Source organism: Gymnoscopelus braueri, assembly GCF_963280865.1.
Source record: "Gymnoscopelus braueri genome assembly, chromosome: 5".
In the NCBI taxonomy this organism is placed as follows: domain Eukaryota; kingdom Metazoa; phylum Chordata; class Actinopteri; order Myctophiformes; family Myctophidae; genus Gymnoscopelus; species Gymnoscopelus braueri.
In genome coordinates, this window is record NC_137606.1 from 16,806,289 (window position 1) to 16,822,718 (window position 16,430).

The following is a 16,430-nucleotide window of genomic DNA, read 5'->3' on the forward strand; positions in this document are numbered from 1 at the left end:
ACAGTTACATTTATAATGCTTTTGTCTAAAAGGTCCGGCCAAAAAAGTCCTTGCGGACCTTGAATTAATTTCATAGACATATATAGTAGCAACCAAACAGTTAAAAAATCAACATGAAAATACTATGTGACATGTTTGTGTGACATCATTTTGGTCGGGTCTCTCTCGAAAAATAGATATTCGACCAAGCCGAACAAGAGTTGATCAGCTGAACACTGAACTGTGATCTCTCCGTGACTCCCCTGTGTCACCTTTCAATGATCTTTCAGTGACATCTTTGTGTGTGATCATTTTGGTTGGGTCTCTCTCGAAAAAGAAATATGTTCAACCAAGCCGAACAAGAGTTGATAAAGTACAGATTAAAAATACCAAATCCAAACTACCCAAACTGAATTGTAACTTCTTCTCCGTGACCCCCATGTCAGTCACCTTTCAATGATCCCACTTTGATCTCTCCACGTTGCTTCCTTACAGATTGCCGAGCAGCTGATGACCATCGCCTATGAGAATGGGGTCAATTTGTTTGACACAGCTGAGGTCTATGCAGGTGGAAAGTGAGTCATCATTTAAATCAAGTCTGTATGTTCATGCAGTATTTAGTACGGCATACCTCCCCTGCTTATTCACCATTTATTAAACTTGTAGCATACAGATTTGACACTAAGACCTAACAACAATCCAATAGGTACTCTAAGACGGTCATCAAGAAGCTTTTCATTACAAAACAAGACATTGGGCATTTTGTAAAAACCCTTGCTGCCATTACAGTAAATGGCTATTACCATGGCAATAAACCATGATATACAGTAATTTACAAACAAAGTTAAAACCATTTCAGTACATTTGCAATGGTTTTGTCTACAACAATATAGATTGTATTGTGAAAAAAATATATAAAAAATGCTAATACAATGTTTGGAATATATTAGAATGAAATATGTATGGTTATTAGACATACCTGGCAAGTTGATTTAGCTGTGAGCAACCATGCCAGAGATGTAACCTCAGATAACCCCGGTAGAAAAACTTGACAAACTTAACAGGAAAGAGTGATTACCTCTAGTGTTGTCTTCGTGACATGAGAAGACAGAACACAAACTGCCACAGTGGACGTCTTGCCATTGTTTATCAAGGTGTTAGATGCTTGTCTGGCGATTCTAATTGAAAGAGAAAATGTTGAAGTGACTTCAACTTGTGTTTGTCACTTCGCAGAGCTGAGATCATCCTAGGAAATATCATCAAGAAGAAATGCTGGAGGTAATGTTTGCACTCATCCGCCTGCCTGTGTGTGTGTGTGTGTGTGTGTGTGTGTGTGTGTGTGTGTGTGTGTGTGTGTGTGTGTGTGTGTGTGTGTGTGTGTGTGTGTGTGTGTGTGTGTGTGTGTGTGTGTGTGTGTGTGTGTGTGTGCGTGCGTGCGTGCGTGCGTGCGTGCGTGCGAATCAGAAAGAAAAAGGGAGTGTGTGTGTGTGTTAGACGGGGAGACAGCGGGAGCTCTGTTTGATCCTCATGTACAACAGGACATCACTGCTGATTCAGTGACACTGACAGGATCTTTGATCGGTGCCTTCACAGCATTTTGTTTTTCCTTCTTAAAATGAGCCCGGCTCCCGATTGGACACTAATGTATGCAGTCACTCACACAGACACACACACACACACACACACACACACACACACACACACACACACACACACACACACACACACACACACACACACACACACACACACACACACACACACACACACACACACACACACACACACACACACACACACACACACACACAGTACACACACACACCTCACAGTGTGGTGCCACATATGAGATCTGTCCAGAATCCAGATGCAACATTCTGCCAAAAGAGATTCTCTATTTGAACTATATTCCCTTTGTAAAGAGATACAACTTTTTAAGAAAAAATTGGAAGGTAAAAAAACGTTTGGCATATTTTGGCATTTCAAACAGAGGCAAGAGATTTGTCATCAAACGATATTCAGAGGTAGCATGCATTCGTGTGTGTGTGTGTGTGTGTGTGTGTGTGTGTGTGTGTGTGTGTGTGTGTGTGTGTGTGTGTGTGTGTGTGTGTGTGTGTGTGTGTGTGTGTGTGTGTGTGTGTGTGTGTGTGTGTGTGTGTGTGTGTGTGTATAGTATGCATGTAGTACTGCATACGCATGGCACAGTCTGTCATATTTGTGATCTGAATGTACATTTATAGTATGCGTGCATATATTCTTACATGTATGGACAGTTCCCCCGGTGCACTCGGCTGTCATGTCCCAATATGGAGTTCATGTAATGTAGAATGTTTTACTGTAGCATTTTCTTGATTTAGTCTTGATTTATTTGTGGTTTTCTTTGTTTGTTTTTCATTGAGGAAGTTGTACTTATTTCTCCAGACATGGTTTTAATCAAAAGACCACTATCTGCTGACACACAAGTCCCTGTTCGATTTCCTTCGAAAACGTGACCTTGTGAAATGCTAATATATAATCATGGTAAACTGGCAAGAGTAATGATGTTGCCTTTGATGTTTTTGTTGTTTTTATTCAAACTCGCATTTTTAAATGTCAACAAAATGATCAAGGTGCACAGCTAGCTACCACTCAAGTCAATACTAAATTGAAAAAACTGTGATTTCTCTCATTTCCCTGTATTAAATGCAGAGAGCTAAGATTAAATATTCCATTATAGCAGCATTATATTCATTTAACATGTAAATGAGTTTGTATTCTGATAACATTTTCTCACCCTCATCAGCCTATTTATTCCTTTCTATCTTTCTATGTCTGTTATTTTTCCTCAGACGCTCCAGTTTGGTCATTACAACTAAGCTTTATTGGGGAGGAAAGTAAGTAACTGACTTGGATTGTGACGACACAGTGACAGTTCAGGCTCAATACTTGTTCGTCTCGGTGCTGATGGGATATATTTTATATATATTGTGATGGAACTCAGAGAAAGGAGGAGCTGGCCTAAATTAGGCTATATAGGTAATTCCAAATTAACCTGATTCCGCCAGCTGGAAGTAGCTTGCTTCACACATTTGTTTCGCATCCTACTTCCATCTGGGATCTCGGTAGCCGAAACGCTGCAAGGCGGCGGTCTATTTTTTTAAAGCTACTTGGCAGGTGATTGGATGGGACCGTCTGTCTATCACCGCCTGGGCGTGTTAACTCCAACCAATCATATTGACGTGTCTACAGGAGGTATAGTAGCTGCGCCAGTAGTAGTTCTTTTGTATACTATTCAACCATGATGAATCGTGAAAGAACTACAACGCAATAAGCGCTTCTCGATGGCGTCACATCCGGTCTCGCCAAGATCCCGCCCCTATAGCAGCCGCTGATTGGTTCGCACCCGCCGCGGTGTGGTGTAGCTCCAATCTCTGAGCGAGCCCAGATGGAGGCTGTATTGTGAACCTGTGAATTCAATACGGCCCCATCTGGCAGAGTCAGGTTAGTTCCAACCAAGCAATCTGATTGAGTGAGCACAGTGAGCACAGTCAGTGAGCACAGTCTTGCGATCGAGAAAGGTCGTCACAGGCAGACCTGTATCCCGAGAGAAGACAGACTATGCACCCACTGCACACAAAATGAAGTGGAAACCGAGCTACACTTCCTAACCGTCTGTCCATTGTACCAAGACATCAGAGACACATACTTCCCACAGATTACAACCACACACGGAGATTTTGAAAACATGACCAATGACAAAAAACTCCCATATCTGCTGGGCGAAGTACAACAATGTGCAAACACAGCAGCAAGATTCGTGAGTTGCTGTGATAGGAAAAGGATATCAAACGGAACACAACCACCCTAAAGACTAATCATTGTGTATATTCCGGCACTATACCTGCACCCAGTGATCTTGGTACATAGAAATTGATCTATTGAAGATTCTGACTTTCAAATGTACATATTTTTTGTTTTGATTGTATTGCTGTATTGTTGTATTATGCTTTCTGCTTTGGCAATGTAAACGTATGTTTTCTCATGCAAATAAAGCCCTTTGAATTGAATTGAATTGATTGATCAAAATAGGCTCTCCAGCCGTGCTCAAATGATCATGGCAGCACACCACCCAGCCGTGCTCAAATGAAAGATTTGAGCACGGCCTGATCACAATATAAATTATGTTATGTTTCTCTGTGCGTGATATTGATTCAGTTTGAGAAGTCATGATGTCAGATTTTTCTCATTAGCTCAAGTTGGCACAGAGCCATCTCAGTGGTTATGGACTAAACAGGGATTAGTTATTGTGTCAGTCAGACCCCATGTATTTCCAGAGAATCTGACATAACACTCACAAAAAAGTTATTTGAGAGCCAACTACATTTTGATATGTTTTATTTTTATGGTAAGATTGTATAATCGCAATATTACACTCGATGGTGTGCATTAGACACACACACACGCGCGCGCACGCATGCGCACACACACGCGCGCGCACACACACACACACACACACACACACACACACACACACACACACTCATACACACACACACACACACACACACACACACACACACACACACACACACACACACACACACACACACACACTTATTATTATAGATTCATCAGCTTTTTTCTTTGCTTGTGGAACTTGCCGCAAGCCCTTTGTTCCTGACCGCATCACTGTCATGCCAATAATGACCGTAGAGAGCACACCCTCAAGTGTAATATTGCTTAATAGTACAAACACAAACACACAACATGCACTCTAGACAGATTTATTGTGTGTTCAGAAACGGCTTAATAGTTTGTTTTTATCCCAACAGAGCCGAGACAGAGAGGGGACTGTCTAGGAAGCACATTATTGAAGGTAAGACTCACTTCCACACCATTTAAACAACACACACACACACACACACACACACACACACACACACACACACACACACACACACACACACACACACACACACACACACACATTATAGATTCCCCAGCGTCAGCCGTCAGGAGCAGAATTTGTATTAACTTTTTTTCCATTTAAACCGTATAATAGAAAAGTGAGGGGTTAGGTCTCCAGACAGAATCAATTCAGAGGCATTGCGGCACATTATAAGGTCAGCTACCACCACCAGAATTCTTTTTCAATCAGGCAGATACACTGGTACTTATATAGTACACCGGAGTTGCTTGAGTCCCATGTTGTGAAATGAAAATAATACGGCACTCACACGGTCAGTGGTTAGGGGGCCTGTTCCCTGTGGAGCTCAAGGGGCAGAGGAGGAAACTAATACTTCAACAGTCAGGGGTTCCATTTCCCTGTGAGTCTCAGTGGGTACAGCATGGTATGAACTCAGCCAGGGACCCACTGGGACCAATCTGGACACACCCACACAACTAGAGTTCAAGGACTTTATTTCAAGCAAAGTGCCAGGGAACGCATCCAAATCTTCCATCCAAATCTCTCATCCATGTCCGCATTTATCTCTTTCCTCCCTCCCTCCCTCCCTCCCTCCCTTTCTCTCTCTCTCTCTCTCTCTCTCTCTCTCTCTCTCTCTCTCTCTCTCTCTCTCTCTCTCTCTCTCTCTCTCTCTCTCTCTCTCAGGTTTGAAGGGCTCACTACAGCGGATGCAGTTGGAGTACGTAGATGTTGTCTTTGCCAACCGCCCAGACAGCAACACGCCCATGGAGGGTGAGTGCGCCAATCAGTGTGCAGGCATATGAAAGCATATGCAATCCAATCTATGAGTAATCAAAGTTACAATTGCATAAATGAACACTGAGGATTTTACTGTGCAGTGTGATCCAGGAAGTCAAACAACGTTCAACTGGTTTTGTGATTAATGATGACATCACGGGTGGCATAGAGCAGTGGTTCTCAACCTTTTAAGCCTGCGACCCCCTAAAACCATCTTATTTGAACTGGGGACCCCCCACCCTGACAAGCACTTGCATGTAGGAGTTGAGGCATTCAATTTAGTTTGACTCGGCTCCACAGATAAATATTGTGAAAATAGCCGATCTACAAGTAGATCGGCTATTTTCAAAATGTTTGCCTCTTTCTTATCTTATTTGACAATTTGGCCAATGTTTGACCAGTTTTTATAGTATAGTTTGTTGATTACTTTTGATGCAGTAAAGTTCGTTTTCTTTTCTTTGTTTTTGAGGTAAAGGTCTTAAAAGTCCTTAAATTGTCACTTCACTGTCATCTGGGTACCCCCTCAAAAAAATCATGTGGGGACCCCCCTGGGGGTCCCGACCCACAGGTTGAGAACCACTGGCATAGAGGTAATACATTGGCCCACCACGGCAGAGACCCTGGTTTGATTCCCAGCAGAGGTGCATCCGGGCTTGGCCTGGTGCTCCATGTGAAAACAATTTGGCAGTGAAGTGTTCACCGTTTGGAAAGCTGGCAAGGGGCTTTGTCCTTGCTGTTGCACTTGCGTAATCATACTGGTTGGTCAGGGTGAGTGCACAACGGGGTGAAACTCTGAAACTCTGGGGTGAAACTCCCCACTGTCAGGTGAAAGGAAACGGTTATAGCGATGTGTCCACCCAGTGGGGGTTGGCACCGACAGTGACCTCAGTGCATGGGGAGAATTGGCAATCAGTGAATTCATATGAAAATAGAGAATTAATGAATTAATGAATTATGGATGATGTCAAGCCTTTAGCACAAGGTCATGTGAACTTACCTGCTGCATTAGAGACGTCTTTCTTTAAGTCTGATTCATTAAAAAACAACGCTAGCACTTAGCTTAGTATGTAGCATACTTTCAAACTTGTTATGCCTACTCTAATAACGAAGACTGGTTGAGGGATATTAGCGGAGTCGTTGGCATTCGTAAAGCCTCATCTTTCAAAGACATCAGTCACCGGTGTTTCATAATTGCGTCCTTGCCAATCAATATTCTGTGAACTTTTAACTCAACTTCAACTTTATTGTCACATCACAGGTTTACAGGTGGGTGGGTGAAATATTTTTTTATACAAGCAGCCATCATTTGCACTAGTTTTCAGGAAAGGGAAGAAAAATAGATATAAATAGTTAGGAGGTTTAGTTCATCATTGATAAGAACAGCTAAATGGACTTGAAAGCTCATAATGAGGTTGTAGGTCAAAAGGGGGTGGAGCCTGGAGTCAGCAAAACCAGCTAACTCCACCCCCCTTTGGTGGACTTAGCTGGTTTAGCAGAAGGTTTTAGGATCCGGGGGGGATCAGGGGCGGCCATAGCTGAGTGGTTAGTGAGCCCGCCTAGGGAGCCAGAGGCCCTGGTTGCCCCAGGTTCGATTCCAGGCCAGGCCAGCATATGTGTCGATGAAATTAAATTTGTCCCTGAGCAAGACTCTTAACCCCTAATTGCTCACAGGTTCTCATTGGAAACAAGACCGCAAGACTTTCATGAACGACCTGTTAAAAGGAATTATCCTTATTTTATCCAATGGAGTTAGCTGGTTTTGTCAGAATCGCTTTTTAATACCTTTCATTGGTTCAATATAAAAAATAAAAAATAAATAAACACACAGACATAAAGGGTGTTCAATAGCACTGATTTATGGGGAAAAAATGCAAAAGCGGAAAAATAGAGTTAGCTGGTTTCTGCTGGACAGCAACGAAAATACATACAGTATAATGTACCTATACGGTGCATAGAAGAAATGGCAATGGAATGAGGCAACAAATATGTACGGCACATGAGATACAGCAATAGAATAGCAACCGATATAGAATATAGACCTTTGCGCATGTCATGTGCAGGTGAGACATCATCTACTGTAGCAGCATATATATCAGACGTCGTTGTAAACATAGGTGGCAGTACAGCAGCAGCAGAGCGCCCCTGCAGTTTTATACAAAGAAAAGTAATTCTGTGCGACGGCCTGTGAAGATCTCACCGTGAACTTTCAGCCCGGTATCTACAATGACACCCTACAAGCTTTTAGATTGGCTAAAATGTTAGGCCCAGAATAGGGCAGCTATAGGGTTCAAATGGGTATGCTGTTTTTCTTTTTTTTCTTCCTCTCAACGGTACAGTCCCTTATTCATCCATTTCACTCCCTATGGTTGCTCCTTCCTCCCACTGCCTGCCGCTCGCTCTCTGTTCTCTCCTGACGTGTTGTCAGGAAACAGGCAGCGAGGAGCAGAATTAAGTGTAACCGCAGCGTGTTCTGCAGCAGAGGAAGAGAGAGAGAGAGAGAGAGAGAGAGAGAGAGAGAGAGAGAGAGAGAGAGAGAGAAAAGTAGACAGCCAGAAGGAGGATGGAAGAGGTAGTGAAACAACAATAGCAATACAAAAGGAGAGAGGAGGGGTAGAATTGTATACTAGTATGTTATTTATCTTGACAGGATGCTATTTGCTGTGTGACATGAAATTTGGGCTGATAAGTGCTGGTTAGAAAATTGTCCGTCTTTAAACGGGAGTAGAGACACAGGGGAACACAATAACAACACCTGCATTTCCAAAGTCCTGTGAGTTTTCTCACAGCGCTACAGTCTACATTTTCCCTGATACTTGAAGTTTCAGTCAAGAATTTGTTAGAGCTACTCTAGGGAAGAAAACAAAAACAGACTCCTACAAAATACTGTAAGTGCATTAAGCAAATTTAAATCAGCTGTTAATTGTTCAACCTTAATTGAGGAATAAGCCAAGGTAGCATTTTCTTTTTCGACGCCTATATCTATTCTGAGGCCAATTAGGACTTACTGAAATTCAGCAGAATATCAGCCGTCACCGCGGAAGTGCCGATGTAATTGGCCAGAGTACAATCCCATGATGAATAACCTTAATGACAGCAATAATCTGGCTTTTTGGCTGAGCCCTGACCGCTGTCGGCTCACAGTCGGCCATGTTGCCGTTAATTGCCTCATTAAAAATGCAGTGGGCATGAATGTGATCAGAGCACTTTAGCGTTTGAGGCTCAGGTTGCCCTCTCACCCCAGAGCCCCCGTGGGGTCGGTTGTGATGTGTTAGTAGGGGTCAGTGAGGTACATCAGGGTGCTGTGCTGTGCATGTGGGACAAAACAGTGGAGCTGTTGTTCAGAGAAAATATTGGCCATATTTCAACATTGCTTGCATATTCTTTTATAGCAATTATCATTATCTCTCCTTTTCTGTCAAAACAAATATATAGTTCATTTGTTACTGGAGTCTGGCTGGAAGAAAGTTTGAAAACAAACCAGATAAGCAAACCTGAAGGAGACACATTTTTCTCTCTTGCTCCTAAAGTACATTAAAGGGATATTAAAGTTTGGGTCATGGGATTTGAAACCACTAAAACCAATAAAAAATATTTTACAGTGTGGTAGAATGTTCCCATAACTGAATAATTACTCCTGCTCTAGTGCCTGATAAAACGCCACTGTACAGCCTATGGTATTATTTATGCATATTTATTTGAAATGTTACTTTATTGGAAAGTAAGAGATTAATGAATGAAGGAATGTCTGAACAAGTAACAAGCAAATAAATGAAGGAATGTATCATTCAATCAATCAACCAAACAAACAATGAATGTTGGTGCAACTCATTTCCTCAGAAGAAGATCTAACTAGTGTTGTGTGCAGGGTTACATTTGTTTGGGGAGATGGGGGTTTAATCCATGCCTATGCTTTTGATGAGAATAACTTTTTACAAATTGAACCCTGGTTATGTGCCTCTGTCTTTCCAGAGATTGTACGGGCCATGACTTATGTGATCAACCAGGGCATGGCCATGTACTGGGGAACCTCTCGATGGACGGCCATGGAGATCATGGTGAGCACACAAAACTACGTTTATCTCTTTCTACTTAGAGCCCAGCAATACATTTTGTTTTCAGATAAGCTACTCTGTGAAACGTCATTATGTAAATAATGCTGCACTGTTTTAAAAGGTTGTGACGTGTAGCACTCAGGTGATTTATCATGCATTTTGATCTTGATTACCCAGTATAGGATGAGTGTTTGGTTGCTTCATTCCATATCTATACAATTCTCATGCTACAACGGTTTGAACCCATGTACAATGACAAATAGCACTTCCAACAATTACAGTGTTTTCTGATGAGCCATCCTGGGTCTCATTTCTGAGCGCTCAGACACAGCTGTCTACAAACACGAGATTCAGAACTTTGTTCAGGGGCGACAATCACTTCCTCATCCTCAGCATTAAAAAGTGGAGATGTTCCAAGATTGTTCCATCCAAATCCACTGGAGACCACATCACTATAACCCAGGTGGACTCTTACAGATACCTGGGCATACACATTGACAATAAACACACATGGAATGTTCAATATGTCTGCTCTAACACTGCTTTGTACATTCATAACATGTGTAGGTGGATTGGTGACCGTTTTTGCATGCGTGTATGTATGATTGAGCTCTGATCAAGCAGTCTGGATTCAAGTGGGTCTGTTGAAGAGCTGGAGAGATTTATTGAAGTCAGCTACACTATCAAGAAGCAACAGAGAGCATATCTCAGCAAGATACACACTTTAGGAACACTTGTGAAAAAGCTAAGAAGAAGATCCTGAAGGATATCAGTGGTGATTCGTTTCTACAGGCTGTCATCCTCAGGGGTATCTGCTTCTGCTATACAAACATTTGCACTGATTTGTTTGTATACTGTAGCAGTTACCCTGAAAACAGCTCGTTGAAATGTTGGTAAATAAAATAATCTCCGTGGAGCTACATTGAGTGTGCTGTATTATCCCTCTTTGAATCTTGTTGCCAGTAACAGCACCTTACAGAGACCGTACGCATTTACGTACAGTAATTGCTTGTACAACAGCACATTCTGACAGCGATGGGAATGAGTCAACAGTGGAGGTTGAAATTGGGAGCGAATGTTAGCCCCCAGTCTATTGATGATAATATCATGAAGGGTAGAACAACATGCTCTATGTAGGGAAGAGGTGCTTTAATTGTTGGAGGCACATAGCCTACTGATGGTGAATCAGCTGGCTATGATAGTGTACACAAATTACTTTGACTGACTGTCCAGCAAATAGCCTCTCCGTTAACCTTCCTGTTTAGTTGGTCACTTGAACAGGGACATGTTCCAAAGCATTGGAAGCATGCCAAACTTTGTCCCATTCCTAAAGAAACTACGCATCCTTTTTGGTTGGTGGACAACCTGCCGCCCTATAAGCTTTCTCCCAGCAATTGGTAAAGCTTTTGGGTACAACAGTGAGTAAACTAATCTGGCATTACATGGAGGCAATTGATTTACTCTATTCATCAGCATGCATATCGTCACTGTCGGACGGAAACCTTGTATGTCCAAAACCATTAGTTTTTGGATCCAATGGATCCAATGTAGCTATTATTTAGTCACAAGCTAACACAACAGTATATTTTCGCTACTTTTGCGTGACATTGTCATACGACAAAATATGAAATAGGGCACTAATTTGTTGGGGGGGTTGGGTGGACATAAAAAACGATTTAATATGGAGCCTGACAGCGATGATATAGAAGTGGATATTCTACTGTGTCTATTGCAGATAAGAGCAACCAGTGGCTGGGACAAATGGACACAGATTAAATTGGGGCTTTGTTCAGAGATTTTTAGTGCTCCATTTCATCTCGTTGGTCATAACATATTGATGGACAAACTTTGCATTATGGTTTCCAAGAAACTGCATTAAAATGGGTGAACTCTTACCACTAATGCTTAATTTATACAACTGACTTTTTCCACGAATACTATTTATGTCCAGCACTACACTATTTGCTGATGACACTACTGTGTATACAGCTGTACTTTGAGCAGCACAAATAGAGGAGGTCTACTAAATATTAATCACTGTATCTGTAGCAACAAACTTGTCCTGATAACCAGGAATACTAAAATGATGATGCTTGGATCTAGGAAAGAGGGGCTTGTGTTGCAAATATATGGGGCTAATTTATTTATATAAAAATATTTATTTATTTATGTTGGTATCTATTAAAGTGATGTTTTTATGTTTGAGGAATCCTGGAAGAATTGCCCAGTTGGGCCATTATTGCCATGTCATCATAATAGGCGAATATTCGGCCAACATTCTGCAAAAATATCAGATCAGCAAGCTCACAGTTTTTGGAGATCTGATATTTCAACAAACCTGTCAACAAAGTATATGGTTTAAGTGTCTAAAAGCACAGTGAAGCGAGCGGAGAGACGGAGCGGGAGGGCAGAACAATGAGAGGAAAGAACAAAGAGTAAGTGGAGCGTTCACTTACTCTTTGTTCTTTCCTCTCATTGTTCTGCGAGAGGGTTGTTAGAAATAAAGACCCAGCTTTATAAGTGGAGGATTCCAGAGGGATGGCAGTATCCTCCAGCACTGTTCCTGTCATCTCATCCCTCTAACCCACTGGTTCTCAAAGTGAGGCCCGGGCACCTCCAGGGGTCCTTGGGGGGGTTCCAGGGGGTCCCCAGCAAAATGAGTAACAGTTCAAACACTTAAGCCCTATTTAATTTTTCATCTCACTTTGAAAAATGTTGACAAATCTTCTCTTACGGAGGTCCCTGGCACAAAATCTTTTTGGTCCTTTTAGTGCTGAGGTTTAGGCATGGGTTTGTTGCGGTTAGTAAGAGAAGAGATAGCATGACATTTAGATGGCATCCATATCGAAAAAGAATAACAATGACTTCTCAGTGAACTAACTAACTAAGGAGCCGCATGTGCACATACGCACGCACGCATGCACACACGCACGCACGTGCACACACACACACACCCACACACAAACACACACACACACACACACACACAAATATACAACTCAGAACACACGTGTAGCACTCACTGTGTGTGTGTGTGTGTGTGTGTGTGTGTGCGTGCACATACCAGTTTCAGCTGAGTGACAACAGCAACATGATCTTTATATTAACACCAAATATCCCCAGTATTCACTGTCACTGTCACATGGTTTTGACAGCAGGAGGTCTACACGATAACAGAGTGAGTCTGCTAATGATTAAGAGGCTGTGTGTGTGTGTGTGTGTGTGTGTGTGTGTGTGTGTGTGTGTGTGTGTGTGTGTGTGTGTGTGTGTGTGTGTGTGTGTGTGTGTGTGTGTGTGTGCGTGCGTGCGTGCGTGCGTGCGTGCGTGCGTGCGTGCGTGCGTGCGTGCGTGCGTGCGAGTATACGCCTGCATGCATCTATTATTCTATTCCCTATGGCTTTGTCTTTTTCCCCAAGACATATGGAAATCCAGGTAATCGCACATATGTGTGAACTTGAATGCAGAGGCTTAACAGAGTTGTGATGGTGAATATTGATTTGGTGAAATAAGCCGCAGTTGGAGTTTATTTCACCTTGTGTCAGTTATCCAACAACGACTTCATCACCCTTTCCCTCTTGCTCTCCCGCCCGCTGCCTCTCGCACAAGGAAACAAATAGATCTTCGTAATATATCGTCTCTGTCGGGTGGAAACCTCATATGTCCAAAACTGTTACTTTTCAGGATTCAGATTCAAAAGCTCACATGTGGATCTGCTACTTTTGATGCTTTTGTGTGACGCTGTAGAGGTTTCTGCCCGACAGCAACGATATATATACATGTAGCGAGAAGGTGAAATGAAACAAATAGATCTTTGGAATATAAATGTACGATTAAAGGTAGCTCTCCACTAAACAGACTACCGTAAATTTCGGACTATAAGCCGCGACTTTTTTCCCGTTTTTCGACCCTGCGGCTTATATAACGGTGCGGCTTATCTATGGATTTTTACAGCTAACGGCCACTAGGGGACCTCCTAAATCTATGGATTTTACACCCGCGGCTTATAGTCCAGTGCGGCTTATATATGTACAAATCATTCAATTTAGCTGCTGCGGCTTATATTCAGGTGCGGCTTATAGTGCTTAAAATTACGGTACCTCAGACTACTACAGACTGGCAGTGTGGGATGAAGTCGGGACGACTCTGGAGATCAGTTGGTTGGAAAGTTGCTGAATGCACCTGAGAGCCGACACTGACAGATGGCTACTATGGTGCTAAAAATAGCCCATGTCAACAACAAACACATGAACATGTAGACACTTAAATTATTTGAGAAATTATAAAAAAGGAAACAAAAGGTGTCGTGAAACTGGAGCCACAACAGGGGATATGAAACCAAAACAAGATTTAAGAATAAACTGACTCAGCAGAATGTATAATGGCTGTTGAGCAAAAATACTTAAAACATTTGTTTTAGGCTCCCCTTTGATGTACAGTACAGTACTATTAAGAATGATGTCACTGCTGTCACCACACTTTCATGGTCCATAAGCTGTGTTTCTGCATCTGCATAGCCACTCATGCTCATATACTGTATGTTCTGGCTGACAGCTAGTTTATACTTCTATGTAAACTTGACTTGTAATACCAGTTTTGTAATAAGAGAGATAAGTGAATCTCTCTCTCTCTCTCTCTCCCTCCCTCTCTCTCTCTCTCTCTCTCTCCCTCCCTCTCTCTCTCTCTCTCTCTCTCTCCCTCTCTCCCTCTCTCTCTCTGTCTGTCTCTCTCCCTGTAGGAGGCCTACTCCGTGGCCAGACAGTTTAACCTGGTCCCTCCAGTGTGTGAGCAGGCAGAGTATCATCTGTTTCAGAGGGAGAAGGTGGAGGTTCAGCTGCCTGAGCTGTACCACAAGATAGGCAAGTATTCTTCACAGGGTGAACCCTTCACTTCCACTTCCACACCATATATATTACCATCCAAACCACATCGTTTTCAGACATAGTATCTATTTGGATTTATAGTTTTTTCACTATCTTTGGTCATGATGGTGACTTTTTCATATTAAGTCACATTATGATGCATGCATTTGGCTGTAAGAAATACAATATTATTGTACATTGTAATGTGTTAAAGGTGTGTTTCACATACAAATTGACAGAAAGCATTAAGAGCGCAGCATTCATTCAATGTAGGTACTGTATGAGTGAGTGGTGAGGGTCCCCTGTGTGTGTGTGTGTGTGTGTGTGTGTGTGTGTGTGTGTGTGTGTGTGTGTGTGTGTGTGTGTGTGCGTGTGCGTGTGCGCGTGTGCGTGTGCGTGTGTGTGTGTGTGTGTGTGTGTGTTCCCCAGTACTCATTGATAGAAATGCAGCAGATAGTTTTAGAACCAATCTCTCATTTTCAATGTCACATTTGATTCAGGTGATTGACTCAGACAGACTGACTCACTCCTCTCTCTGTGTGCTCAGTGTGGTCTGACTCATGCCTCATTTAGGCTGGACTCACACATGTAATAATGTGTTAAAGGATATGCATTGAACACATATTTGCTGTACCCTGGCCTGTGCAATTTACAGTTTAGGCATTTAGCATGTAAGACTTACAAAGTGTAAGCTTGGAGTAAAGTGCCATGAGCCTGACACCAGGGTAAGTGGTGGAGTAAATAGAGTGCTCAATAATAAGCCATAGTTGTAGTTATCAATGATCCTCCTAACCACTTTTATCCTGGCGTCCATATTTTGGGCATGCCGTTATTATGCAGAAATGCGAAAATAGGCTAAAAGCCAGCCAATTTTTTAAACAGGTTCAAGTGTTTAACAAATACTGTGTAATGTAATTGACAAGCTGTTAAATTATTTACAGATTAATACCCACATAAGATATTATGTACATGTTAACTTCCAATCCAGCTTGTTCATAGCCCATATAATTATGGCTCTTCAAAATCAAAATTATCCAAAGACTCACTCACGGACTGATGGTGAGAAGAAGTGGCCAAATCAACCGAGTGCAAATGATATTAATTATGGGTACTCTCAACGTCAGCACAGTCAGAGCTGGCACACAAAATGTAAAATGTGGGTTATTTTCCTGTTTCCCAGAGTGTTGCTGGCACCAAGCCCTGGCATTCGCCGCCCTTTCGTGGTCTTTCTGGCCAACGGTGGTCTCTGGCTCCAACACGGCCATGTCTTTGCACTTTGGATGGTTGATGTTAACTCCATGGAACAGGAACAGGGAAAAGACTTCAGCCACGTTAGCTGTTTCAAACAGTTCTTGTGGTCTTGTCTCTGTTAATCAATCCTGAGCAGCTACGGAGACAGACAGGCAGACAGACAGGCAGGCAGGCAGGCAGGCAGGCAGACAGACAGACAGACAGACAGACAGACAGACAGACAGACAGACAGACAGACAGACAGACAGACAGACAGACAGACAGACAGACAGACAGACAGACAGACAGACAGACCTTTAATGATCTTGAGGGAAATGCAGTAGCCATAGCAGCGCCGCAGTAAGACAAGTGTACAGAATAAGTAAGATAAAAAGCCAGCATAAAGACCACTTATGATCCGACCTGGCCCATTGATCTCCATTTACTCTAATCAGTCTCTTATGTTGTCAGGCAGGTAGCCCAGGTAACCCATATGACCTTTGTCTGATCAACCCAGTCCGCCAGCAGGGAATTTGACCGTGACTTAAGTTTACATCTCTTCTTAATTCAATCTTAATTACTTGAACCCTAGCGTCCCTGTTCTGGACAAAAATAGACGACCGATCG

General features: G+C 42.5%; 1 protein-coding gene across 1 annotated transcript in view; it reads left to right on the forward strand.

The window, feature by feature from the left end:
* LOC308085783 (voltage-gated potassium channel subunit beta-2-like) overlaps positions 1 to 16,430 on the forward strand; it is a gene marked incomplete at both ends in the record, with an annotated part of 198,684 nt that overhangs the window by 179,365 nt on the left and 2,889 nt on the right. The window contains 7 exons of the mRNA XM_080429092.1: positions 475 to 554; positions 1,213 to 1,257; positions 2,808 to 2,852; positions 4,791 to 4,834; positions 5,570 to 5,656; positions 9,632 to 9,717; positions 14,450 to 14,570. Coding sequence (XP_080285218.1) covers positions 475 to 554; positions 1,213 to 1,257; positions 2,808 to 2,852; positions 4,791 to 4,834; positions 5,570 to 5,656; positions 9,632 to 9,717; positions 14,450 to 14,570 — 508 coding nt within the window. The remainder of the gene's footprint in view (positions 1 to 474; positions 555 to 1,212; positions 1,258 to 2,807; positions 2,853 to 4,790; positions 4,835 to 5,569; positions 5,657 to 9,631; positions 9,718 to 14,449; positions 14,571 to 16,430) is intronic.